The sequence below is a fragment of the Oncorhynchus kisutch genome, linkage group LG2 (assembly GCF_002021735.2).
Source record: "Oncorhynchus kisutch isolate 150728-3 linkage group LG2, Okis_V2, whole genome shotgun sequence".
NCBI lineage: Eukaryota > Metazoa > Chordata > Actinopteri > Salmoniformes > Salmonidae > Oncorhynchus > Oncorhynchus kisutch.
Genome location: NC_034175.2, coordinates 16,746,425 through 16,772,003, shown reverse-complemented (window position 1 = coordinate 16,772,003; position 25,579 = coordinate 16,746,425). Strand labels below are relative to the sequence as shown.

The 25,579-nt window shown below is 45.8% G+C and overlaps 1 protein-coding gene across 1 annotated transcript in view; it reads right to left on the bottom strand.

The window, feature by feature from the left end:
• Positions 1–890: 890 nt before the first annotated feature.
• Positions 891–25,579, bottom strand: part of LOC109903597 (neural-cadherin) — a 142,507-nt gene continuing 117,818 nt past the window's right edge. Inside the window, exons 17-34 of the mRNA XM_031788899.1 lie at positions 22,297–22,580; positions 19,950–20,579; positions 18,839–19,835; positions 18,163–18,256; positions 15,681–15,874; positions 15,069–15,304; positions 13,592–13,869; positions 13,283–13,497; positions 11,979–12,106; positions 11,707–11,834; positions 10,365–10,476; positions 9,143–9,323; positions 8,882–9,048; positions 8,518–8,782; positions 7,864–8,044; positions 7,466–7,719; positions 3,535–3,692; positions 891–3,319 (exon numbers count right to left, since the gene is read on the bottom strand). Coding sequence (XP_031644759.1) covers positions 2,732–3,319; positions 3,535–3,692; positions 7,466–7,719; positions 7,864–8,044; positions 8,518–8,782; positions 8,882–9,048; positions 9,143–9,323; positions 10,365–10,476; positions 11,707–11,834; positions 11,979–12,106; positions 13,283–13,497; positions 13,592–13,869; positions 15,069–15,304; positions 15,681–15,874; positions 18,163–18,256; positions 18,839–19,835; positions 19,950–20,579; positions 22,297–22,580 — 5,090 coding nt within the window. The 3' untranslated portion in view covers positions 891–2,731. The remainder of the gene's footprint in view (positions 3,320–3,534; positions 3,693–7,465; positions 7,720–7,863; positions 8,045–8,517; positions 8,783–8,881; positions 9,049–9,142; positions 9,324–10,364; positions 10,477–11,706; positions 11,835–11,978; positions 12,107–13,282; positions 13,498–13,591; positions 13,870–15,068; positions 15,305–15,680; positions 15,875–18,162; positions 18,257–18,838; positions 19,836–19,949; positions 20,580–22,296; positions 22,581–25,579) is intronic.

Below are 25,579 nucleotides of genomic sequence, written 5' to 3'. Positions count from 1 at the left end.
AGTTGGGAAATATACTGTACTGTATATTAAACACAGGAATATTACATTTTTGACTGCACTGGGCCTTTAAGAAAAATTGCCCCAGTCCTATCTCTAGTACCTCTAATGTCCCCCACCCTGAAAGGACTGAACAGTGACAGTGACAGTGGCAGTGACCCCTGGTCAGTCAGCTCCGCTTGGGTGTCTGTGTGTGATGATGCATGTCTCTACCGTGAGGCCAGCGTGTGTGTGTGTGTTTGAGGGGGTAGTCTAGGAGGCAGGCAGTGGGAGAGCAATGCAGCCATGGGCCGCTCTCTCTCCCCCCTCCCCAAGTCTAGGTTGTGAGAGGTTATTGTGTTGGCCTGGGAATGCATGGCCCCCACCTCTACATGCCAGAGTTATTGTAACCCCCCCACCCCACCCCTCTTAAACCAACCCTGACAAAGAGACCCTCTCCCCCCCACCCCCAACCCAAATGCATAATGAGTCCTTCACTTTTATGTTTCTTTCATTTTCCAACTTAACGTACATGTGCTACCATCTCCACGTCCAAATAGCCCATATTATCTATGACACATCTACAGTAGGAATATTTTTTTAAATCCTTGAGAGAAACTAACAAATTGAACATAATATAATTTGACCAAATACTTTATTTTTCATGTATTTCATGTAAAGATCTGAAACTGCCTCACTGTGCCTTTAGGAGCTGCAGATTACACCACCAGAGGGCAGTATGTCCCTATGTTAAGAATAATCATGGCCGTATTTCTCATCCCCTTAGTCACTGTTGTGGAACCTTCTCTCATACAGTGCTATGTCCTGATAAAGCCTGGGCCATGGTTCATTAACGGTGTCCATATAATAGAGATGGAGTTACTGGACAAAGAAAGTTACAAAACCAAATGCAATGCCTTGAAGAAAAGCTATTTTTAATAAAAAGTAATATACAAAATGAATATCTGACGTTAGGTTGCTATAAAACGTTAGATATGTACATAATTTATACATAATAACAAGAACCTTGAGTCCTGAATACAGTAAGTAGGGACGCTGGGCTGCGAGGAGTGAAGCCTTACTGGGTTTGTGAGTTCTGGAGTCCATGTGTGTCCTGATCAAAATCACTGAACGACTGCAACCACATTTATCCATTGTATCTATAATTTTAGGTTAATATATGCAAACATAGCAACTGCAGTTGAGTTATATAGGGGAAAAAATGTAAGGGCGATAATTGGACCAAACACCAGCGTACAAAAGGCACCCCCAGTAATTTGAAATGTGGAGACAATAGCCAGAAGGGATTTTATCAGTGTGTTTGTTGGGGAAGTGTTCCTGGTTCTCACTTTGTCCCCACTGTGCATCACAGTAACTCTACAGCAATGGAAAAATGAGATATTTGTTTATACAGCTATACATAAGAATGATCAAGAACAAAATCGTAAAGTGAAGACATTTTGGAGAGCTAGTTTTGGGGAGTTTCTGTCTATCTACGGCAACAAACATAGATCCATTTCAATCAGATCATTTGTCAAATAATTGTCAGCAATGGAGTTTCTGTGATTGTACTGTTAGACTTTTCTTTGACTACTCACAACTATTCCTCCCCAGCCAACCCCCTCCCTGTATGTCCTGTCTCCTTTAGCACAATACATTCATCAGACGTTGTCAGGACACTGTGGGGTCATCCTGCCCTCCTGTTTCCAAGACGATAGGACAGGATGTTTCAGAAATGATTGGCATCACACAACACCGTCTCTGAACCAACAGAGCTAGAAACAGAAGAAAGGAGCAGGTCCTTGTAAGACACATCAACACAGTGCACCACAAGGGTTGGGTTCACTATATCTATATTGGAGTATAAAAATATTTCCTATCTGAAACCCATCACTATATTCTATAATACACATAATTGATGCCAAGTGAATGTTTCTCACCAGGCAGATCAACAATGCTTTTACCATTCTAAGCATTTTAAGGTTTGCACTTATTTTTGGGTAAATGGATTCTGCAATTAACACTGAGAATCATCCACTAGTGCAATTAGACCGTGATTGAAAGGGAAAGTATTTGACAATAGTCTAGAACCTCCTGCATATGAGTTACTCATAACTTAACATATCAAGGAATAAGCAACACGATTGACTGCTTTCTCCGTCTAATCAATTTTCCTTTAGTTATATAAAGTTCCTCCTAGAGATCATATCTACCTCCTGCTCAACTGAAGGAGGTGAACTCCCCCTGTGTAGGGCAAAAATGCTGTTAATATATATTGTCACAGGATAGAATGTCATAAAGGAACAAATCAGAGCTTCTCCGTTTGCCCGTTTCCCTGGCATGACTGTCTTTATCCAATAGGATGTCTGAAACAAAAACGTTAGAATACAAAATAAATGGGTACCGGTAACATATACATTTGACATACTAAGTTCAAAGTCCTTATAATGTAGAAGAACAACATTGTCCCTGTTGGTTCAACATCATTTCAGAGCTAAAATAAATACAGTTTCAACACTTCACCGGGAGAAATAAAACAGAATAAATAAATTCATCTCACTAAGACTTGTAATCCCTCTTCCACCACATAAAGCTGCAGCAAACCTGTCAACATGAAGAAAACAATAACAGGAGCCAATTTTCTGTGTGCTTTGTTTCCCTTACTACCAACCAGCATTGACACACCAGACACAATCACTAGCAGGAACTAAGTCAGTCAATGTTGCAGTGTATGATGTTGTGGTTTATGAATACCCTAAAAAGGGTGTGGCAGGTTGTCCTGACTATGGCTCCTCTGACTCTGGCTGTAACACAAAGCGTCCCTGTATGTCAGCGCCAGCGCCGGTCGCTCGTACATTTCACTTAGAGCCTCAAACTTGTCCCCCCAGTGGGATAGCCGGTCGAAGCTGAAGGCTGCTCCCTCCTCTTCTGTATCGTGGGAGATAGCAGAACCCAGCGAGCTGAGGCTACCAACCGGGGACCCGGCGCCCTCGATGCTCCAGACATGATAGCTGTCCGGCGGGAACTCCTGACTGTCGTTGTCGGCCTCCCAGATGATGCGCGCCACGTAGCTCTTGAAGTCCATGGGGCAGAGGCCCACGGAGCTAGCATGCGCATCATTACTATCATTCGTATAGCTAGCATTGCTAGCGTGGTGATGATGGAGGTGGTGGTGGTGGGGGATGTGGAGGTAGGGGGTCCCTGAGCTGCAGGCTGAGCCAGCAGGGTGCACCTCCTCCTGGGAGCCCTGGGAGGACTTGATGAGAGGGGCGGTGGTGCAGGATGAGGACTGGGACAGGCTGGAACACAGGGGCCTCTTCAGCTCTGTGATATCATAGGCATTCTGGAGGGATGAAATGGCATCAAATTAAAAACATAAGTATGAAAAATAAGTAAATGGTACTATCTAGTGGTCAATTTAGAAATTCATCTCAATGAACAGCGACGTAGATAATTTCACTGTGCTGCAATGTCTGACCTGTGTGTGTGTTTGTATGTGTGTGTGTGTATATGTATGTGTGTATGTATGTATGTGTGTGTGTGTGTGTGTGTGTGTACCTGGTCCTGCTCTCCTCCTCCCTCCTCGTTGTAGTTGAGGATGTTCTCTCTGATGTCCTCCCAGCTCTGGTGTTCTGCAGGGATGTGGTACACGCCCCTCTTCTGGAACTTACTACGACTGCCCTTCTGGTTCCACACTGTCACAGCTACCAGCACAGCTACAGGACACAGAGAAAGGCAACAGTTCAGTCATTATAGTGGATGGAAGAGAATGAGAGATAACACTACTGTACTCAACATGCATCTGAGTGTTGAAGGGAAAGAGATGAAGCAAAACCTATCCTTTTCACGTTCACCTCTTGTCTTCTGTTGGCCATCCGCTGTCCCTCAGGCAATCCTACACAGTCTTTTCCCCTCTCCCTTCATTCCATCCTCTCAATTTCCCCTCCTCATTCTCCCTGCAAGTCTAACCATCATATATCACTGATTTGTAGACATTTACCACTGCAGCTACTTTACCCTTTTCCTCATTTCGCTTGACGTTTCTAGTTTTAGCACTCAGATGTTTATGTTAGTCTTCTCATCCCCCTCTTCTTTCCCTGGCATGGGGCTATGATCTCTCTACGTCGTGTATCAGGGCCGTCAGCGTTGACAGAGGGGCCCTCGGGGGCACTGCCAGTCTGACATCACACAGCCATACCCGTCAGGGGCTCATACAAACCTCGCTACCTGTCACATGTCACTGAATGGCCCTCTAGTCTCTAGTCTATTTCCCCTGCCCTCGCTTCGACATACATCTACAGTTGAAGTCGGAAGTTTACATAACCTTAGCCAAATACATTTAAACTCCATTTTTCACAATTCCTGACATTTAATCCTAGTAGAAATCCCCTGTCTTAGGTCAGTTAGGATCACCACTTTATTTTAAGAATGTGAAATCTCAGAAGAATAGTAGAGAGAATGATTTATTTCAGCTTTTATTTCTTTCATCACATTCCCAGTGGGTCAGAAGTTTACATACACTCAATTAGTATTTGGTAGCATTGCCTTTAAATGGTTTAACTTGGGATAAACGTTTTGGGTAGCCTTCCACAAGCTTCCCACAATAAGTTAGGTGAATTCTGGCCCATTCCTCCTGACAGAGCTGGTGTAACTGAGTCAGGTTTGTAGGCCTCCTTGCTCGAACACACTTTTTCAGTTCTGCCCACAAATTTTCTATAGGATTGAGGTCAGGGCTTTGTGATGGCCACTCCAATACCTTGATTTTGTTGTCCTTGAGCCATTTTGCCACAACTTTGGAAGTATGCTTGGTGTCATTGTTAATTTGGAAGACCCATTTGCGACCAAGCTTTAACTCCCTGACTGATGTCTTGAGATGTTGCTTCAATATATCCACATACTTTTCCTACCTCATGATGCCATCTATTTTGTGGAGTGCACCAGTCCCTCCTGCAGCAAAGCACCCTCTTGATGCTGCCACCCCCGTGGGATGGTGTTCTTCGGTTTGCAAGCCTCCTCATTTTCCTTCAAACATAACGGTGGTCATTATAGCCAAACAGTTCTATTTTTGTTTCATCAGACCAGAGGACATTTCTCCAGAAAGTACAATCTTTGTCCCCATGTGCAGTTGCAAAACGTAGTCTGGCTTTTTTTATGGCGGTTTTGGAGCAGTGGCTTCTTCCTTGCTGAGCGGCCATTCAGGTTATGTTGATATAGGACTCGTTTTACTGTGGATATAGATGCTTTTGTACCTGTTTCCTCCAGCATCTCACAAGGTCCTTTGCTGTTGCTCTGGGATTGATTTGCACTTTTCGCACCAAAGTACGTTCATCACTAGGAGACAGAACGCGTCTCCTTCCTGAGCGGTATGACGGCTGCATGGTCTCATGGTGTTTATATTTGCGTACTATTATTTGTACAGATGAACGTGGTACTTTCAGGCGTTTGGAAATTGCTCTCAAGGATGAACCAGACTTGGGGAGGCCTAAAATTTTTCAGATGTCTTGGCTGATTTATTTTTATTTTCCCATGATGTCCAGCAAAGAGGCACTGAGTTTGGAGGTAGGCCTTGAAATACATCCACAGGTAGACCTCCAATTGACTCAAATGATGTCAATTAGCCTATCAGAATCTTCTAAAGCCATGACATAATTTTCTGGAATTTTCCAAGCTGTTTAAAGGCACAGTCAACTTAGTATATGTACTTCTGACCCACTGGAACTGTGATACAGTGAATAATAAGCAAAATAATCTGTTTGTAAACAATTTTTGGAAAAATTACTTGTGTCATGCACAAAGTAGATGTCCTAACCGACTTGCCAAAACTATAGTTGTTAACAAGAAATTTGTGGAGTGGTTGAAAAACTAGTTTTAACGACTCCAACCTAACTTCCGACTTCAACTGTAATTACACATCTATCTATATAGTGTTTATCAATGCTGCGAATGGACAGCATTATAATGGCTACTCTTTCGATCTTTTAACCTCTTATGGTTGCAGGGGCAGTATTGAGTAGCTTGGATGAAAGGTGCACAGAGGTGCCCATATTCAACGGCCTGGTCCTCAGTCATAGTTGCTAATATTTGCATATTATTATTAGTATTGGATAGAAAACACTCTGAAGTTTCTAAAACTGTTTGAATTATGTCTGTGAGTATAACTCATATAGCAGGCAAACACCTGAGAAATTCCACTTCCTGTTTTTTTTCTGGGGGTGGCAGATTTTCAACCAAGCTCTCATTGAAATTACAGCGAGATATGGATGAGTTTTCACTTCCTACGCCTTCCACTAGATGTCAACAGTCAATAGAACTTTGTCTTATGACTAATGTAAAGGGGGTTCGAATGACACAGGAAATAGTCACCAATGCCACGAGTTGACCATGCATTCACTATGCGCTTTCACAGGGGAAGGACCTGCGTTCCACCGGTCATTCTAATTCTCCGGTTGGAACATTATTCAAGATATATGTAAACAACATTCTAAAGATTGATTCAGTACATCGTTTGACATGTTTCAACTGACTGTTACGGAACTTTTGGACATTTCGTCACGTTATAGTGGACGCGCTTTGTGACTTTGGAATTGTTTACCAAACGCGCTAACCAAAGTAGCTAATTGGACATAAATAACGGACATTTTCGAACAAATCAAGCATTTATTGTGGACCTGGGATTCCTAGGGCTGCATTCGGATGAAGTTCATCAAAGGTAAGGAAACATTTATCATGTATTTTCTGGTTTCTGTTGACTCCAACATGGCGGCTAATTTGGCTTCTGTTCTGAGCTCCGTCTCAGATTATTGCATGTGTTGCTTTTTCCGTAAACCTTTTTTTGAAATCTGACACAGCGGTTGCATTAAGGAGAGGTATATCTATAATTCCATGTGTATAACTTGTATTATCATTTACATTTATGATTAGTATTTCTGTTGAAACGATGTGGCTATGCAAAATCACTTGATGTTTTTGGAACTAGTGAATCTAATAAGCCAATGTAAACTCAGATTTTTTTATATAAATAGGAGCTTTATCAAACAAAACATGCATGTATTGTGTAACATGAATTATCTTCATCAGATGACACTCTTAGGACTTCAAGGTTAGTGATTAATTTCATCTTTATTTCTGCTTTTTGTGAATGCTATATTTAGCTGGAAAATGGCTGTGCTTATTGTGGTTTGGTGGAGATCTAACATAATCGTTTGTAGTGCTTTTGCTGAAAAGCCTATTTGAAATCGGAACCTTTGGTGCGATTAACAACAAGATTACCTTTAAAATGATGAGACACATGTATGTTTTAGGAATTGTAATTATGAGATTTCTGTGTTTTGAATTTGGCGCCCTCTATTTTCACTGGTAGTTGTCATATCGATCCCAGTATTGGGATTGCAGCCATAACAAGTTGCACGCTCAATGTTCCGTAAAAACAGCTCACTATATGAACGGTGAAAGGTCATGTGAAGAGAGGGTTTTAGTCACCCATATTTACCGAAGAAGACGAGCAGACACATGCTGATGACCAGGATGGAGCCCGGGCTGAGGGCGGCCATACGGTGGGCTTTCATCTGGCCCACCTCACACCGCTGACCTCTGAACCCCTCGGGGCAACGGCACTGCCAGCTGTCGGGGGTCAGGGCGTGGCAGGTGCCCCTGTTACGGCAGGCTGAGGGTCCACACGGGGAGGGTACACAGCGGTGGTGGCCTGATGTTTCGTCTGTCACCGTCACCTGCCCACCTGGACACCTGGGAGAGGACAGAGAACAGGTTTGTTCTTTTAACTATGTCTGTGTCCTTAGCATGTGTAAGATTGTGTGCGTGTGTGTGAGAGAGTGCTTGTACGTGTTTAAATGTGTGTGTGTGTGTGTGTGTGGAGCCAGCCTCACACACCTGCACTGGTGTTTCCTCCACAGGTCCACACAGTAGAGGGGGCTGCGGCAGGGCTTGGCACTGCAGGCGTCTGAGTGACAGCCGGAGGTCACCCCCCTCCGCTCCAACACTGTACTGAACTCTGTACTCTGACCATCCAGAGGGAGGGAGTGGTCGTTCAGCCTCACATCGCGCAAGCAGCCTGCAAGTGAGAGAGGGTGAGAGACTAATGACTGACAAATACTAATAGGATAACATTCTTAGAGATAATCAGAGTGAATCAGAGAACTGTTTTTTGTAAATTGCTGTTTCTAAGAAATGTATTTACCTTGGTAAAGTAAAATAAAGGGAAAAAAGGGAAAGATTGAGTAAATAAGATAGAACAAAATGAAGACAGAAAGATCAGTCATTCCTTGACATGGACCTGTGGCTTATTGACCCAGCCAAAGATACCCACACTGAGAGGTAGAGGGCAGACACACCCAGGGAGAGACAAAGAGATAGGAGCTCATTACAGTAGAGAGGAGGGGAGGAGTAGACAGGATGAGGTGAAATGATGAGAAGAGAGGATGAAATGAGACAGGAGAATAGATTGAGACAAAGAGGAGACAGGGGAGAAAGAAGAGAGAATCAGTAGAGAAAGCATGGAAAGGACAGAAGAGGAGACAATCTTACCCTGGAAGTCAGCAGATTGTCCCAGGGTTGGTCCATTTCCCAGCAGCACACTGGAGGGGTGCACTACAATCTCCCGCCTGTTCCCCATCCAGGCCCTGACCTCCCGCGAGCCACCACCCTGCTCCAGGCGCAGCGTGAAGAGGTTGTCGTGACGATGCAAGCTGGCGAGGACCCACTGGCCCCCATCGACTCGCTGGCTGGCCAGGTGGAGGGAGTGGGCACCGTCGCCCAGGTTGGCATGCACCGACAGGTGGCCATCTACGATCTGAGAGAGCGGAGAGAGGACATCAGCAAATGTAGCCACTTTTCACTTTACAATTGACTAAATTGGATCCTGTGAGTGATGTTACAGCAGGGCACTGACCTCCAGGATGATGTACTCGTTGGCATCGCGGGATGTCATGGAGAGCAGGGTGCCAGTGGAGGAGCGCGTGCGGAGCAGGAGCTGGATGTGTGTACGACGGGGGCTACCTCCCCCCCTCAGCTGGTAGCGTAGCATACTGTCCCTGACGAAGGACCACTCTGGCAGAGCTACAGGGGAGAGAGGCGATATAGTTAATACTCTCTCTCACACACACCAAAATATACTGCTGTGAAGAACCAGTCCACCAGAAAAGTCACCTACCTATGTCACACTTGTGCCCGCTGTACCCGGGGTGACAGTCACAGCTGAAGGAGCCCCACTCGCCCAGGCAGGTTCCGTGGACGCCACAAGAGGGTCCACTTGCTGTCACACACACCCCGTCTGTCAGGCCACAGCCTGGGGAACTATCCAAGCTCTCCCCCGGAATTCCCAGGTCATACACCTCCAGAGAGAGATGTACATTATAGGTTAAATATCAGCTTAGAGAAACATAAAGAGAGCCCTCAGAGTCAGTTATCAACATTTCTGTTACAAAGGGGCTTTATGTCAACAGTCTGAGCCCAAATGGATGTCATTGCTGCCCTGTGATCCTCTCATTTCACACCTCATGTCAAATACGGGTTTATATGTTCAACTTCCTGAGCCAAAATGGGTATTACTGTTGCTGTATATAGTCAACTGTCTGATCCAAAATGGTTATCACTCATGCTGTCCTGCTGTGCTCCTCTCCCCTAACTTTCATGTCAAACATAGGACTGTATATGGTCAACTGTCAACCGTCTGAGCCAAAATGGCCACCACTCCATTCCCGTGTTCCCTCCCTTTCATATTTCCCAGCAGTGACGCAAAACCACACAAGCTAATCTGCTTTCAGGAATAGTTTATGGAGGAGATGTTCTTTTAATTTATTTCTTATTTGAACTTTGAAATCGTTTTTTGGCCTCAGTTCATAAGCTGTGCTCAAACGACCGTCTGGCCAACTCTCTCCCCCGGCACTCTCAGCCAGTGCCAATAGAAGACACAAAGAGATTGACGCGCTCCCACACACAAGTCGCAAAAGAGACAGAGAAGCTAACACTCTCCCAACTGGAAGACACATACACTGCCTCTCAAACACTGTAGGAAAAACCCACTCACAAACAAATGAATATTGACAACCCCATAGAGTAAACAGACTTTTAAAAAGCATCTCTTCTTCCCAGGTATATTAATACAGCTGCCAGTCTCCGTCTCCTCTCAGCTCTGTTCATAAACCTGTCACTATCAGTCTGATCGGATAGACAGCTCTGTCACTCTGATGGGGAGCATGAAAACACTGTGACAGTGAGGAAGAGAGGATAGAACTACTAGAGAAGTGGGAAATAAAAGGTGGTGGAGGAAGAGGAGGTGTGAGTTTAATGCAGAGGGAGAGAAAGAAAGAGAAAGCCAGGGAGGGGGGGGGGGGGGGGGGGGGGGGGGAGAGAGGTTAGGGTAGAGAGGTTACCTTGCTATCGACCACCAGGTTCCTGAGGCAGCCAGTGAAAGCTTTGTAGCGTCTGTGTGTGGAGGTCTCCTTCACCCCACCCAGCTGGAGAGGCTGGTTCACATTCAAGAACCTGGGATGGGGAGGAGAGGGAGATGAAGGTTGGTTTCCATCCAACATTTTTCACAAGCATAGTACATGATGGATCAAAAATGTCATGACAGGCCTGATGGAAACATTTTTCGGTAAACTTTCCAAATGTCGACAAAAAAAAAGAAGCTTTGTGTCGGTAAAGTTAATTATACGAGAAATGTCGATAAAAACACTTTTATGCACAAATATTAATATAATAAATCATTGAAGTAAACTTGGAGTCATGAGATGACATGTTTTGCAGTCCTCCCACTACGACTCGTCGAGAAAGCAAGCAATTTATTAGGCTACAGATTAAATAGGTTGGTGATGAACTTCACAGGGTGGTGAAAGTGCACCGTGATGCTCCTTTCCAATAAATATCCAGGGTCTTATTCTGGTGACATGATGTTCAATGCTTGGCTGCCAATTGACAAATACAAATAAACTCTTTTGTCCATAATAATTGTAACGACAGATTTCCTCCTCCTCTTCTGAAGAGGTGTAGCAAGGATCGGACCAAAACGCAGCGTGGTAAGTGTCCATGTTTTAATAGTATAAACTGAACATGACACAATACAACAACGTATATAAACGAAAAAGTCCCGTGTGGCACAAACACTGACACAGGAAACAAACACTCACAAAACAACAATGAAACCCAGGCTACCTAAGTATGATTCTCAATCAGAGACAACTAACAACACCTGCCTCTGATTGAGAACCATACTAGGCCGAAACAGAAACCAAACATAGAAACACAAAACATAGACTGCCCACCCCAACTCACGCCCTGACCAACTAAATAAAGACAAAACAAAGGAAATAAAGGTCAGAACGTGACAATAATAATCCCATCATGTAGGCTATATGTGCTCTCTAGTCAACAGCGTGCAGATAGCGCTATTGGCTACAGCGCACATGCCAATACCAGAGTGGGCACACTCGCTATATAACAGAAACATTCTTTGAGAGAAAACCATCAGTAGAGTTTAAAATACCATTTAACTTGTATTTTTGTATTCAGTACGTGGGAATTTGACCGCAAAATATATTTTTATGTGCACTATGTCATCAGTTTTTGTTTAGCTGATTTTAGAATATTCACATGAACATCTGTCGCCAATTGGATAGAAACCCAGCTAGTGCTAGCTTGTGCATAATATGGGTAGTCAGTAGTGGTCTTCAGTGGTCTGTAGTAGTCTAGTGGTCTACAGTTGTCTCCTCTTACCTCAGGTTGCCAGGGGTCTTTCCAGAAGCCTTGCAGCCAGACTGGTCTGTCTCCAGCACCTCCACCACTAGACCCTCCACCTCATTCACCACTGTCCCCGAACACTGGTCTAGGATCAGTTGAACTGCCTGGATTAAACACATCATATAGCACCACCGTCAAGTCTTAGCTCAGTTTATAATGTAAGTATCACAATGCGGATTCCCCCTTTTGGCTATTCCCCAATCCCCAACCATTCTCTCCTCCCAACCATTCTGGGAATATGTCTGGACCTTTCCGTCACTGACGATGTCCAGGCGGTGCCATCGGCGGTCTGTGACGGTGGATCTCGCTGGGAGCTGCAGCGTCAGTGATCCCGATCCATGGCTGATGCTGAGGGTCGGAACGCCATTCCTCAATTCTGGAAGAGAGATAGGAAACAGGGATGAGGAGAGATAATCACCTTGAGGCTTGAGATCACATAACAGTGGAAACACATTCTGAATCTCCATCAATCAATCTAGTCATTTTCACAAACACATTCTTGGAAACAAGCCAATCTAGCCACCAAGCGCTTGAAACTGGCTGACTCACCAATATACAGAGTTACATTGATGAGTAAGCCGCCTTAATGTTGCATTAACAGTATGCGTGTGAAAGTGTGTATGACTACATGGTGTGTGACCTGACCAACCTCTGTGTTCTACACTGCTACTCGGTTGAGCAGAACCAGTGAAAAATGCTTCACCGCAATCAATTCAGCAGCCATGTTCGATTTGCTATCCCCGGAGCGGGGGAACTTGGAGCAGGTTCGATAATTACATAAATGAATGCGACTGGGCTACCAAACAGATTATGTAAGGCCTTTCTAAAGGCCAAACTGGACTAATCTTTTAGGGACATATAGAACCACTGGGATGTGACATTAGGATTAGGGGGGACATGACTTGACATAAAAGCCACATGGCTTATAGGGACCTGAATATGACGCAGGCTTATTTATTTATTTTTTTACCTGTTATTTTACCAGGTAAGTTGACTGAGAACACGTTCTCATTTGCAGGAACGACCTGGGGAATAGTTACAGGGGAGAGGAGGGGGATGAATAAGCCAATTGTAAACTGGGGATTATTAGGTGACCGAGATGGTTTGATGGCCAGATTGGGAATTTAGCCAGGACACCAGGGTTAACACCCCTACTCTTACGATAAGTGCCATGGGATCTTTAATGACCTCAGAGAGTCAGGACACCCGTTTAACGTCCCATCCGAAAGACGGCACCCGGCATTGGGATAATTTTTAGAGGAAAGAGTGCCTCCTACTGGCCCTCCAACACCACTTCCAGCAGCATCTGGTCTCCCATCCAGGAACTGCCCAGGACCAACCCTGCATAGCTTCAGAAGCAAGCAAGCTTATGAGGATATGAGTATGCCACCTTCACTAGAGGTTTGATCAAGAGTGCTGGTTGCCAGTCGATCCCCATATTGCTTACCTATCAATTTCCAGACACCTTGAAAGTAGGAAATAGGAGTAAGTGGGTTGGACTATGGTGTGGTTGTTTCTGTTCAGGCCCTACATGTAGGCTGTCTGTTCTTACCCAGAGCGATGTAGTCCTCCTGCTCTCCGGCCTGGGCGGGGCCTAGAGGGCCGTTGTAGAGCAGCAGCCCATTGGCTGACTCGGTTATGAACTCTAATGAGATGTGGCTCTGAAAGCAAAGCCTGATGGGAGGGAACCAGGCGTAACCCTGGCCGCGGAAGGTGTGCTTGGTCTGCTGGCACTCAGGCCCGTCAAACATGGGTGGACACTTGCACCTAAACGGTAGGGGAGAAGCATTGTGAATGTGTTATTTCTAATGCTAATGCTAACAGCGTGAGCTCTTGGTCCAACTGTCTCTGGCCGTTATACCTGTATCCCAACTCGCTGTCCTGACAGGTGCCTCCGTTGAGGCAGGGGTTGCGGGGATAGGAGGAGCAGGCCTGGTGCAGGCTCTCTCTGGCCCTGCAACCGCAGCGTGCCTCAGAGGAGGCGGAGACAGACACCAGAGAGGTGTTCCCGGAGCTGAGGGCTGTGGGGGTGAGGCTGAAGGTGACGTCACTGCTGCAGCCGCCCGACTGACTGCAGTCTGTGTAGGGACACTCGTCTATACCCACCTGGGAGATAGACACACCCAGCGCTGCTTCCAACTGAGAGAGGAGGGGGGGAGAGAAAGAGAGAGTCAGTCTATTGCCTGTCAGCGAAATCAAATTGGTTTGATATCATCTTCATATCAGTCTTTCATAGTCTTAATTTACAGCCAGGTGATGTCTCTGGATGAATTCATTCTAACTCAATCTGACTCCAATGGCTTAAAAGCAACTCACCAGTTCCATTCAACCTTAACAGGCAGCAGTAAAACTGTCAGTGACACACACTCAGTGTATAAACAACTGCTTCTGGGCAGCGCAACACTCACTACAAAACAGCTTAGGATTTATGGACGAGTGAGGACTTTATAAAGACTCAGACGTTCTCTCCTGTCATCCCTCTTTTTCTCTCCTGTCATCCCTCTTTTTCTCTCCATCCATCTCTCTCCCTTTCTGTTCCCCCCGGCACAAGCTCGGGTCACCAGCTGCTATCTCAGGCCTTAAATGGATATGAAAGATTTACACACACCACCGCTGTGCGTGTGTGATTAAGTGTGTGTGAGAGTTTAAATGTGTGCGCGTGTGAGTGATGAAATATGTATGTTGTTGAGCATGGTGTCAGTGTGTGTGTTTAAGTGTGTGTGAGATTTTAAATATGAGTTTCTTTTTAGTAGTGCATCACTGTGTGTGAGGTAGTGTGAATGTTTGTAACGTTGTCTAGTGTGAAGCTTTATGCGTATTCAGACTCCTATATGAGAGACTTAGTGTGTATCCCGTCTTTATCTTAGCTTTATGCGTATTCAGACTCTTATATGAGACACTTAGTGTGTATCCCGTCTTTACCTTAGCTTTATGCGTATTCAGACTCCTATATGAGAGACTTAGTGTGTATCCCGTCTTTACCTTAGCTTTATGCGTATTCAGACTCTTATATGAGACACTTAGTGTGTATCCCGTCTTTACCTTAGCTTTATGCGTATTCAGACTCTTATATGAGACACTTAGTGTGTATCCCGTCTTTACCTTAGCTTTATGCGTATTCAGACTCTTATATGAGACACTTAGTGTGTATCCCGTCTTTACCTTAGCTTTATGCGTATTCAAACTCTTATATGAGACACTTAGTATGTATCCCGTCTTTACCTTAGCTTTATGCGTATTCAGACTCTTATATGAGACTTAGTGTGTATCCCGTCTTTACCTTAGCTTTATGCGTATTCAGACTCTTATATGAGACTTAGTGTGTATCCCATCTTCACCTTAGCTTTATGCGCCATCACATTGCCGTGGAGTTTCTCGGCCTTGTAGTACGGCGAGCCATGGGCGGCGAACCACACGTTGATCTCGCTCTCACCCTGGCGGTTGCCATTGGCGACAGAGAAGACGTGGACGTTGTCCCGGTCGGTCTGGAGAAGCTCGGAGAGGAGACGACCCAGGCGGGAGAAAGAACTCTCCTGACCCAGTGCACTACTGAAGAACTGTTCCACTGTGATGTCTGCCCAACAGGATGGGGGGGTTGAATGGTCAGGACACTCAATTCATCATTTTGTAGTTCAACACACCACAAAGTGGAATGTTCCTTGCAAAACACTCCCCTGCCCAATGTTCTACAGGTAATGATAGAACAGATCAGTCAGATGTATGTAAATGCTCAGCTGGGGTCTGGGGGTGATATGAACCTCGACCGTAGGGACCTATTAGATACAAGAAAGCCTGCCACACAGCACTCTGGCATGCATGTCATCACACGTAACACGGTTACTATGGAAACATTATGACAGCATTAGCTCCTTATGGGCTGTGGTCAGTGACCACGAAAAAGAGTGAAAAGTGAGAATATTGACTGATACACTAGGGTGCAAAACACTCACTGGACAGGCGCAAAGAGCCAGCGTTCTGGACCGCCTCCTCGTCCAGCTCCATGACAACGACCTCTGCAGTGGAGGTCACGTCGGGCCAGGTCTTGTCGGAGACACGCACCTCGAGGCTGTAGGAACCCACCGGCACAGGGGCCCCCTCTCTGATAATCAACTGGCCTGAGTTGTGGTTCAGACTGAACAACCCGCTGAGAGAGGGAGGAGGGAGGAGGAGATGGAGGGAGAGAGCGAGATAGAGGGAGAGGCAAATGGAAGAAGATCGAAAGAAAAGGGAGGTAGTGGGAATAGAAGTAAAAGAGAGAGGGGGGGGGTGAGAACAGAGAGCAAGAGAGATCAGCAGTAGTCCCCCTGGTGTTCATCCATGCAGGACTATCCCTGGCCTCCCTCCATGCTCACCATCTCACATTAAAACACTGAACTGTCCAGGGAGACAGCCACATGCATTATAGATGGCTTCACTATCAGTATCAATGCAACCCCCTTTTCCCTACCTCTCCTCCACTCTACCAACACCCCTCCCTACTCCCACCTAGCCCCCTGTTAACTCCATTTCTCTATTCCCTGCATACCCAGTTCAGTGTTCACTCTATCAAAAACCTTTTCCCAGCCTCTTGGGTTCCTTCTACGTCTCTCTGTCTACTCCCCATAGACACATTCTCACTGCACTAACCCCACCAGCCCGACCTAAGCCCCATGTTAATACTGCAGAACTTTCTATCCTATCCTGCTCCTAAAGTCTACTTCTCACTTCTCTAACTTTTCTTACTCACATGTCCTTGTTCCCTCTATTACAGTGACTCTTCTCCTTCCCAGCTATCTACTCATATCTTCTCTCCCCTTCCATCTATCATCCCTCTATTTACTTGGCCCCTGTCCACTCTGGTCCTTATCACTGGCTCAGATCATGACAAGGGAATGATGATGGTTCTGCTGTGACTATCTCCATCTACCTCACTCTCTCCTCATCTCTCAAGTTAGAGGTCAATGCCAAGGAGTTCATCTGATGTCTTTCAAAATGTCTCTGTTTTTGAAGCTTCCGTCTCTACTGAAGATGGAGGGGGGGGGGGGGGGGACAAGGCATTTCTAAGAATAGGGAATGCCCATGTGGACAAAGAAAGAAGCAGTACAGTATGTAAGCTCAGCTCTATAGAGCCTTTGTACAACTGGAGCAACATACACATGTTTATGGCTGCGTTATTGTTTTAGCATCACATTGTTTGATGGCACACCAAGGTAAGTACCCTCACACACTGGCCCATGATCAAACATGTCTACCCAGACTATTTACATTTCCCCCTCCCCTCTCCACACCACTACCAATTTCTGTTGTCATCTATGCATAGTCACTTTAATTAACTCTACCTACATGTACATACTACCTCAACTAACCGGTGCCCCCGTACATTGACTCTGTACTGCCACCCCCCCCGTATATGTTGTTATTTCTTACTGCTCCTCTTTAATTACTTGTTACTTTTATCTCTTATTCTTATCCGGATTTAGGGGCTCGTAAGTAAGCGTTTCACTGTAAGGTCTACTACACCTGTTGTATCAAATTCCATTTGATTTGATTTGAAAAGAGGTTTGAAAAGGTGCCGTAGCTCTCTCTTACATAACAGTAAATTCTGGTTATGCATGGCACGTGACCTTCAGAAGTCAGGCCAAACGAGGTAATCAACTGAGCCATAAGAAAATTAAACCGGCTGGCCCAATCGAAGAGGTGCTGAGCTGGGGAGAGATGTGTGTTATGTCTTCCCTCCCCGGGAGACCAGGTTAACAGGTTAATGTAATACATTAACGAATCCCTGTTTGCAGAGCTAGCCGGGGCAAACATGCAACACAGCACTTTGGAGACAGAAAACAAATAGGCTTCAAATCATAATCTACAGGGATGGCTGGTAGGTATAATGAGATGATCCATATAGTTTGGTCCTTCAAGATGCATTGGGATCTGCTGACTGGGGATTCAACATGGTAATGGCTCTTTCTTGCTCACTTTCTCTCTCTCTCTGTCGTTCCTTCTCATCTTTTTGTGTGCTTACTAGTTCTCCAGATTACAGGTGTCTCATTAGAGGGAGAGGTGCGAGCAGCGCAATCAGCTTCTTTTCAGTGCACACCAAACATTGCGCACCCATCAAACAAAACCAGAGCGTCGTTCCTCGCTTCACTGAGAATTTTCAATACAATTCTTTATGAAGTATTAATAATGGTGCTCCTGACAATTCATATCTCCCTTTCTCTCTCTCTTCCAATCTATTTCTACTTTCTCTGTTTCTCTCACACGGCCTTTTTCTCCTTCCCCTAACATTTCTCTTTCTCTCCTTCCCCTAACATTTCTCTTTCTCTCCTTTTACATTCTGTCTCTCTCTTTCAATCCCACACTTTTCTCCCCTCTTTTTGTACACTCTTTTGTCTTATTCTCTTTTCCTCACTGTGGCCGGGGTTCATTCCAACTTTAGTGAGGAGATCAAAGTACCTGGGGGGTTTGCCTTTGAATCTGTAAACCTTTTCGCTCCAGTCATCAAGGTCAGGGGATTGAACCTGTCCAAGCACTGTTGTGGGGAGAACACCTACGGGGGAAAACTCAGAATTAGGTGCGGGAAGACAACACCACCCTGTGGTACACCTACAGCTCTCAGAGTGAGAGAAAGAAAGAAAGAAAGACCAGGGAGGAGGAGGAGGAGGAGGAGGAGGAGGGGAGGAGGAGGAGGAGGGGAGAAGATAAGTTGGAGAGCGTCACCTCGTTGGCACATATGGACACGGTTTTGAAGACACAGCAGGGGAAGTGCACACATTAGCATGTTAGCTCCCGTTTTCCCTCCAAAAAGCTAAATGGAGTGCTGTAATCCCCTTAGGCGTGAAATAAAATAAAACATGTAATGGCTCCTGTTTATATGCCTATCAAACCTGGGACTTAAGCTTAAGTAAATTGTTTGCTTCATGGCATTTTGGAAATACATGATGAATTCTTATTAGAGGGTTAATGTACTTCATCTGGCAAAACACCTACAGAGAATGCACAAAAAATACATTACAGAAAACCTGAGTTTTTCCAGCAGTAACAGCAAGCTGACAGATGGCCTGAAATACTAAATAAGTGATGTGGGGCTTCAAGAGGCCATACGCATTCAACTGTGACATGAGAAACATACCCTGGTAGCTGTACACAAAGAAGTCTGTGTGGCCCGGAGAGTGGGCGTGGTCATTCCTGTCGCCGATGACAACTGTCAGTGTGCTGGTTGAGCTCATTGGGGGAGAGCCGCTGTCAATCATGAGAATGGGAAGGCGGTACTCCTTCTGGCGTTCACGGTCAAAGGTTCGCAGGGTAGTCAGTGCAGCGCTACCGTTGCGCAGGTCAGTCAGGTTGAAATTGGTAGCATCGGAGGTTAACATCAGGAGACGGATGGAAAATGGTCCACCATTGGGTGAGGAGTCACGGTCGGCTGCGTGGAGAAGCAGGGATGTATCGTTTATTCTCACCGCCTGGGGGGCAGCCATGTTTTCCCACACAATGGGCTTGTAGGGCACCTCAAACTCTGGCCCGTTGTCATTGATGTCCAGTACAGTAACCATGACGATGGCGGTGCCGGTGAGTGGCGGGATGCCCGTGTCGGTGGCCAGGACCATGAGTCTGTGCTGGGATACCATTTCCCGGTCCAGGGAGTCTGCCACTACCACCCAGCCTGACTGGTCCACCAGGAACTGCCCGTTGGGGTCAGACTCTTTGGCAATGCTGTAGGAGAAGCGGCCATTTAGTCCTGAGTCCAGATCGGCAGCGGTGACTTGAGCCACAATGGTGCCAACAGACACGTCCTCAGACATGGCAGGAGCCTCATAGAACTGTGGGAAGAAGACGGGTGCGTGGTCGTTGGAATCCTCCACCTGAACCAGGCAGTATGCCAGGCTGAAGAAGTCTGCGTCTTCTGCCTTCAAAGTCAAGTTGAACGTTCTCTCGTGGGGCTTTTCAAAGTCCATCTTCTTCTTCAGCCGCACCACACCACGCCGGTTCGCCTTGTCCGTCTCCACAAAGAACTTCCTGTCCTCGTCGCCTCCGACGATGCTGAAAGTGACCACTGCGTTCTCACCCTGGTCGCCATCGCTGGCGGAGACTGCCAGTACCTCGCTGTTTATCTCTAGGTCCTCTGTCACCTATTAATGTTGATAAAAAATTACATGAAAATATTGATAACAAAATACTCATCAAACATATTACAGAGCAACAGTGTTGGGCGGAACAGGTGTGTTTTGAGCAGGTGAACAAACCTGGGCAGTGTAGACCCTCTGGGTGAAGACTGGTGGATGGTCATTCACATCTGATACCATGATAGTAGCCGTTCCAGTCCCGGACAAGCCCCCACCATCCCTGGCCTCAACCACAACCAGATAGCGGTCCTCCGCCTCACGGTCCAGAGACCGTAGAACTGTACTGATGGTTCCAGTTGAAGGGTTGATGGAGAACAGATTGAGGTTGATCTCGTTGCGAACGTTTTGTACAATTCGGTAGGTCAGTATGGCGTTCTTCCCGGCCTTGGGGTCATCTAAATCCGTGGCCCTCATCTCCATCACTGAGGTGTCGGCGGGAGAGTTCTCAGGCACGTGGCCAACAAAGCAGCCTGAAGAGTCTGGCGCTGGGCATGGGAAGACTGGTGCGTTGTCATTGATGTCACAAACTTCCAAAAGGACGTCAGCAAAGCCAGTGAGTCCCGCTCCTCCTTCATCGGTGGCCAGGACCAGGAAACGCCAGGCTGGGCGCTCCTCACGGTCCAAACGTCGTTGGGCGTATATGCGGCCCGTACGCTCATCGATGGTGAACTCGCTGCCGGCTCCCTGGCCATGGAGTGAGTATCGCAGGGCACTCTGGTCTGCCTCCTGGTCTGGGTCGGTGGCTGAAACCTACAAACAGGAAACCCACAAAAACAATTGCATTAGACAGTAGGGCCGGATAGAGTCCGCTGTAAATTTTTCTTTTCATCTTTTTATATAATTTGATTTAACCATTTCTGTTGATTTACGGATATTCTGCCTCTTCAGATTCCATCTGGTTCCAAAAATAGGACATGAAAAGAGCATTGATTGCAGTAGCCAATATACAGTCCGTTGCCTTACAACAAAAAGAAGACTATTTTCCTGGTTTCCTCTATAGATAATTAACCTGCCTTCATGTTATCTCTGTGTGAAGGACAAGCTCAGACACTTCCCCCCACATCTATCACCAGAACGCACAATGCAATTAAAAGTTCATAGATGCCAGCAAAAGAAGAAATACACTTTCTTTCTTCCTCTCTTCTCCTCTCACCGGAGGGTTTGTTTACAAAAGCCTTTGAAAGTTTCTCTTTTTTTCTCTCTCCATTTCCTGACAATGCAATGAGAAGACAATATCGAGACACTGTGCGGCGTACGACAGCGAAGGCCAGGTAAATACTCATTTCAAATTGGATTTCCTATCTTTTTTCTTTCGGCAGGATTGTATTCATATACAGAGCGAAGGAAATTCGGGGAAGGGATGGCTGCCTGCCACACACTGGAAACTATTAAGTGCATTAGAGGGGAACTGAGTGCACATCAAATCAATTCCAACTCCAGGAAAGCCGCCCTGGGTTGAATACTGTGACACATGCCTCTCTCTCCAGGATTACTTCCATGCCCTCATGAATCGTACTCCTTTTTAATCTGATTTACCTTGGCGACATGCACATACAGTATTACTGGGAATTAGTGGGAATAGGTGTGACGAAACTAGGCTGGGTACACAATGAAAGCCTAAGAAAAAGCAGGAGGTTCCACAACTATTTATCGTGGGTAAACTGTGGGTGCTCAGGTTGAGTAGTATTAGGTATCAACACTTTAGGATAGGAGTATAACATTGGAGCCTATTTGATTTCACATAATGTCCACATGTGCGATGAGTTACCGTAAATATATATTATGTGACTTGAGAGGTGAAACCAAAGCCACATTTCCATCAATGGGTGGACAATGTCACTGCATTCACTTCCATTCTATTCAATGTTTTTATACTGCATGTATAAAACAGAACTTCCTCACAGCAAGTTTAGCCTTATCAAAAAAGGCTTTCAAATATCAGTTGTCATACCCTGCTTATGTCGTTGTTACAAATGGGCTATGTATGAATGGCCTCTGACCTCCAGCTAAAGACAGGAGGCTCTGTAAGTTAATGAGAAACCTAATGGTGTAATGCACTGTTTATGTGGCTGTTATAAGAGGTAAACCAGTATTTATGGCCTATAGTAGGGATCATCAACTAGATTCAGTCGCGGGACATTTTTTTTCTTGAGCGGATGGTCAGGGGCCGGTACATAATTACAAATAAACTGAAAATTGAGCGCAAGAAACCCAAACATATATACTATTTGACTAAAACATAATCATTTCAAACCTTGATTACATTTGTATACGGGTGTCTCTCTAGTACGTGTCAGAGTTCCAAAATTTAAATCATTTGCAGCTGATTTCCTGGTGTTAAAAATAAAATATTTAAAAACAAATTTGCCCAGAAAACTTGGGGAACCAAATAAAACCACCTGCGGTCCAAATTTGACCCGAGTCGCCAGTTGGGGAACCCTGGCCTATAGTATGTATGACATCTGACCTCCAGCACGAAGACGGGCAGCTCGGTCAGCTCCTCTGTGACAGCGGCATGGTACTCTGTCTGGCCGAATACGGGCGCCTCGTCGTTGCGGTTCACCACCTGGACCACCACTAGGCTCTCGTTCTCCCATTTCCCGTCGGAGGCCACCAGTCTCAGCTCGTAGCGCTGCTCCATCTCGTAGTCCAAATGCTGGGCCACAAAGATGGTCCCCACCTCTGGCTCCACGTCAAAGGTGCCCATGGTGTTGCCAGAGGTGATCTGGTAGCGGAGCTTGGCGTTGGCACCTGGACAAGGAGATATGGCTGTTTCAAGGTTGCTTATATTGGTTAGACAAGGTAGAACTAGTAGTCCATGATAGAGGAGGAGAAAGGAGGACATAGTTACAGGCAGTATGCTGTGGTATGTGTATGCTCACTCTCACACACAAGCATACAGGCTGACAATCTGCACACGTACAAACACGTGCCGCACAAAAACTCAAAAACGACCTCACACTTCCAACAGCCCTCCACATTAAAGAACAACCCACCCAATACCCTCTCTGAGTCACACAATGCCATCCGACTATCAAATATTTCGGAGGAAAACATCAGATTCTCTCACAGTGGGCCTCATTAGACAGAATACAGAAGGCAGTGAGGGCTGGTCTCACCCACCCCCACCTCAACTTTGTCTCAGGCACCACCCGTCCTCCTCCCTCCCTGGCCCTTCATGTCCTCAGTGTGTTCAGTAAAAATACACACAACAAATGGACATAGAGTACCAGTCAAAAGTTTGTACACACCTACTGATTCCAGGGTTTTTCTTTATGTTAACTATTTTCTACATTGTAGAATAATAGTAAAGACATCAAAACTATGAAATAACATATAAGGAATCATGCAGTAACCAAAAAAGTGTTAAACAAATATATTTGAGATTCTTCAAAGTAGCCACCCTTTTGCCGTGATGACAGCTTTGCACACTCTTGGCATTCTCTCAACCAGCTTCATGAGGTAGTCACCTGGAATGCATAGTAAAAATAAAGAAAAATCATTGAATGAGTAGGTGTGTGCAAACCTTTGACTGGTACTGTACATATTTGTGAATACTCTCACGCATGCATGCACACATCTTTCTAACTTCCTCTCTTCTTTTATCTCATTTATCTCTCTTATCCTCACCAATTATCTTATCTCCTCTCCTCTTCACTCTCCCATTCCTCCGCTCTAACCTCATCTACTCTACCGCTGTCAACCCTAATCAGATACCCCATCAGAAGCGGAAAGGAGAGGGCTAGGTCAGGATGGCGTTCTCGGTCTGGGAAATGGGAATAATGAGATGGGATCAAAGGAGTCTGAATCGTGACTGCTGGTGTCTGTCATGTTAGAGCGCTGGGTGCTCAATCTCGGAGCTCCACAGTGGGACCTTCATACTAGTCCTTATAAAGCTATGTAAGAGCTGAATAAGGACGTGGTTGAGGTTCTACAGTAGTGAGTCTGATGAATAGAGATGTATGAAAATGACTGTCAAGAACGCAGATGTGCACAAAGCTGGATGACTTACACTAAACACGACACATTCCATTCCATAAACAATCTCCATTTCATATTGTACTAGTTCCTGCACCAGCTTCCCGCCCCCACGCTCAGACATATGCACATAAACACAAACACACACTGTTTCTCTCTCTCTCTCTCTCTCACTCTTTCTCTTTCTCTCTCTCACATACCCACACTCCCTGTCTGCCTGCGTCTGGCTCGGGCCCTGTTTACCAGCACGGAGGAGATTTTAGGAGACAAACACCATCTGTGTGAGACATGTCGGGCCTTCATTACGACATGTCATGCTCCGATCGGGAGTGTGTGTGTGTGGAGGGGGCTTAAGTGCGCTGCCCTTCAAAGCTTCTGAGCACGATCTGCCGTGAGACTCGCCAAGAGGGTGTGTGTGTGTTGAGTGAGTGAGTGAGTGTGTAAGTGAGTAAATGTGCGAGTGTGTGTTGGGTGAGTGAGTAAGTGTGTGATTGTGTGTTGGTTGAGTGAGTAAGTGTGTGATTGTGTGTTGGTTGAGTGAGTAAGTGAGTGAGTGTGTGTTGGGTGAGTGAGTAAGTGTGTGAGTGTGTGTTGGGTGGCGGGAAGTAGTTCCTATACTTTTGCCTCTGGCCGCATCTCTAATGATCGGTCTGGCCATATGGTTAACCCCCCCCTCCCTTAAGTAAGACTGGTGAGAGGGGCAACTGTGCACATCAGGGGGGTGGAGAGGGGCTCAAGGGCTAAGTGGTTTCATCCTTAGCAAAGCAGGAGCTCCACTGAAGGCCCCAAAATTCTGATTAAGGTCACTAGCATATCCCCACCTCCCACTCCAACCACTCCATGCATTGGACCCCATCCCCTACCCCAATCTGCTTACCATTAAGCTCGACAACCTATATCTGTTTACTGCCAAACCTTCAGCTCAACTCAACTCCAATGTTAACCTCAGAAGAAGAAAAAAAGATCTTGTTAAAGCCCATCCAAAAGTCCTTCATTCGGCACATTTTCCACTTGGGATAGAAACCCGATCCTAAAAGGATGTCTGTCTGCAGCAAAAGACGCTGAAACTAATCAGGGGCCCCTCTATTCCCCACAGATCTGTTCCCTAATTATTTCAATTCCCCAACTTCCACTGGGAGTGTAATGGGAAAATATTGGGATTTCATGGAAAAGTGCCCTTGATGTGCTTTGAAATGAAATACACAGAGGGATTGGAATTAGGAGAGTGTATATGGGCATCAGACTCAAAAGTAAGGATATTCTCATTTGAAACAGATCTCTCCATGTGTTTGTCTACTTGACTATCTCTGTTGAGGAGTAGCATCCACCGTATGGTGGAACAGTGGTGGCTGGTAAAGAGAGGTAGCAGAGAAACCAATGGAAGTACCTCAGCTGAAGCTTGTAATGGGGAGAGTTATGAGATGTGAATTGTCTTGTCACACCACTAGCACGATAAAGGTGTATTGTTGTATGGATATTTTGTGTGTGTGTGTGTGTGTGTCATCATTATAATGCTCAATGGTTTGTGGATGTTGACAGGTGGTGAGAGGCTCTAAGAGCAGGGGACCATATATAAACTGGAGGTCAGATCGACTAATCCTATTACGGAAGCACACACACATGCACACCTGGACCAACGACAGTGGGTGTGTGTGTTGTTGTGTGAGTGTGTGATTATGTGATGAGAGGGCGGATAGACATCAGGGCAGGCAAGCTTCACTGGTCAATGAACACTGAGGTGATTTCACCTGAACTGTTTCACTAAGCTGTGT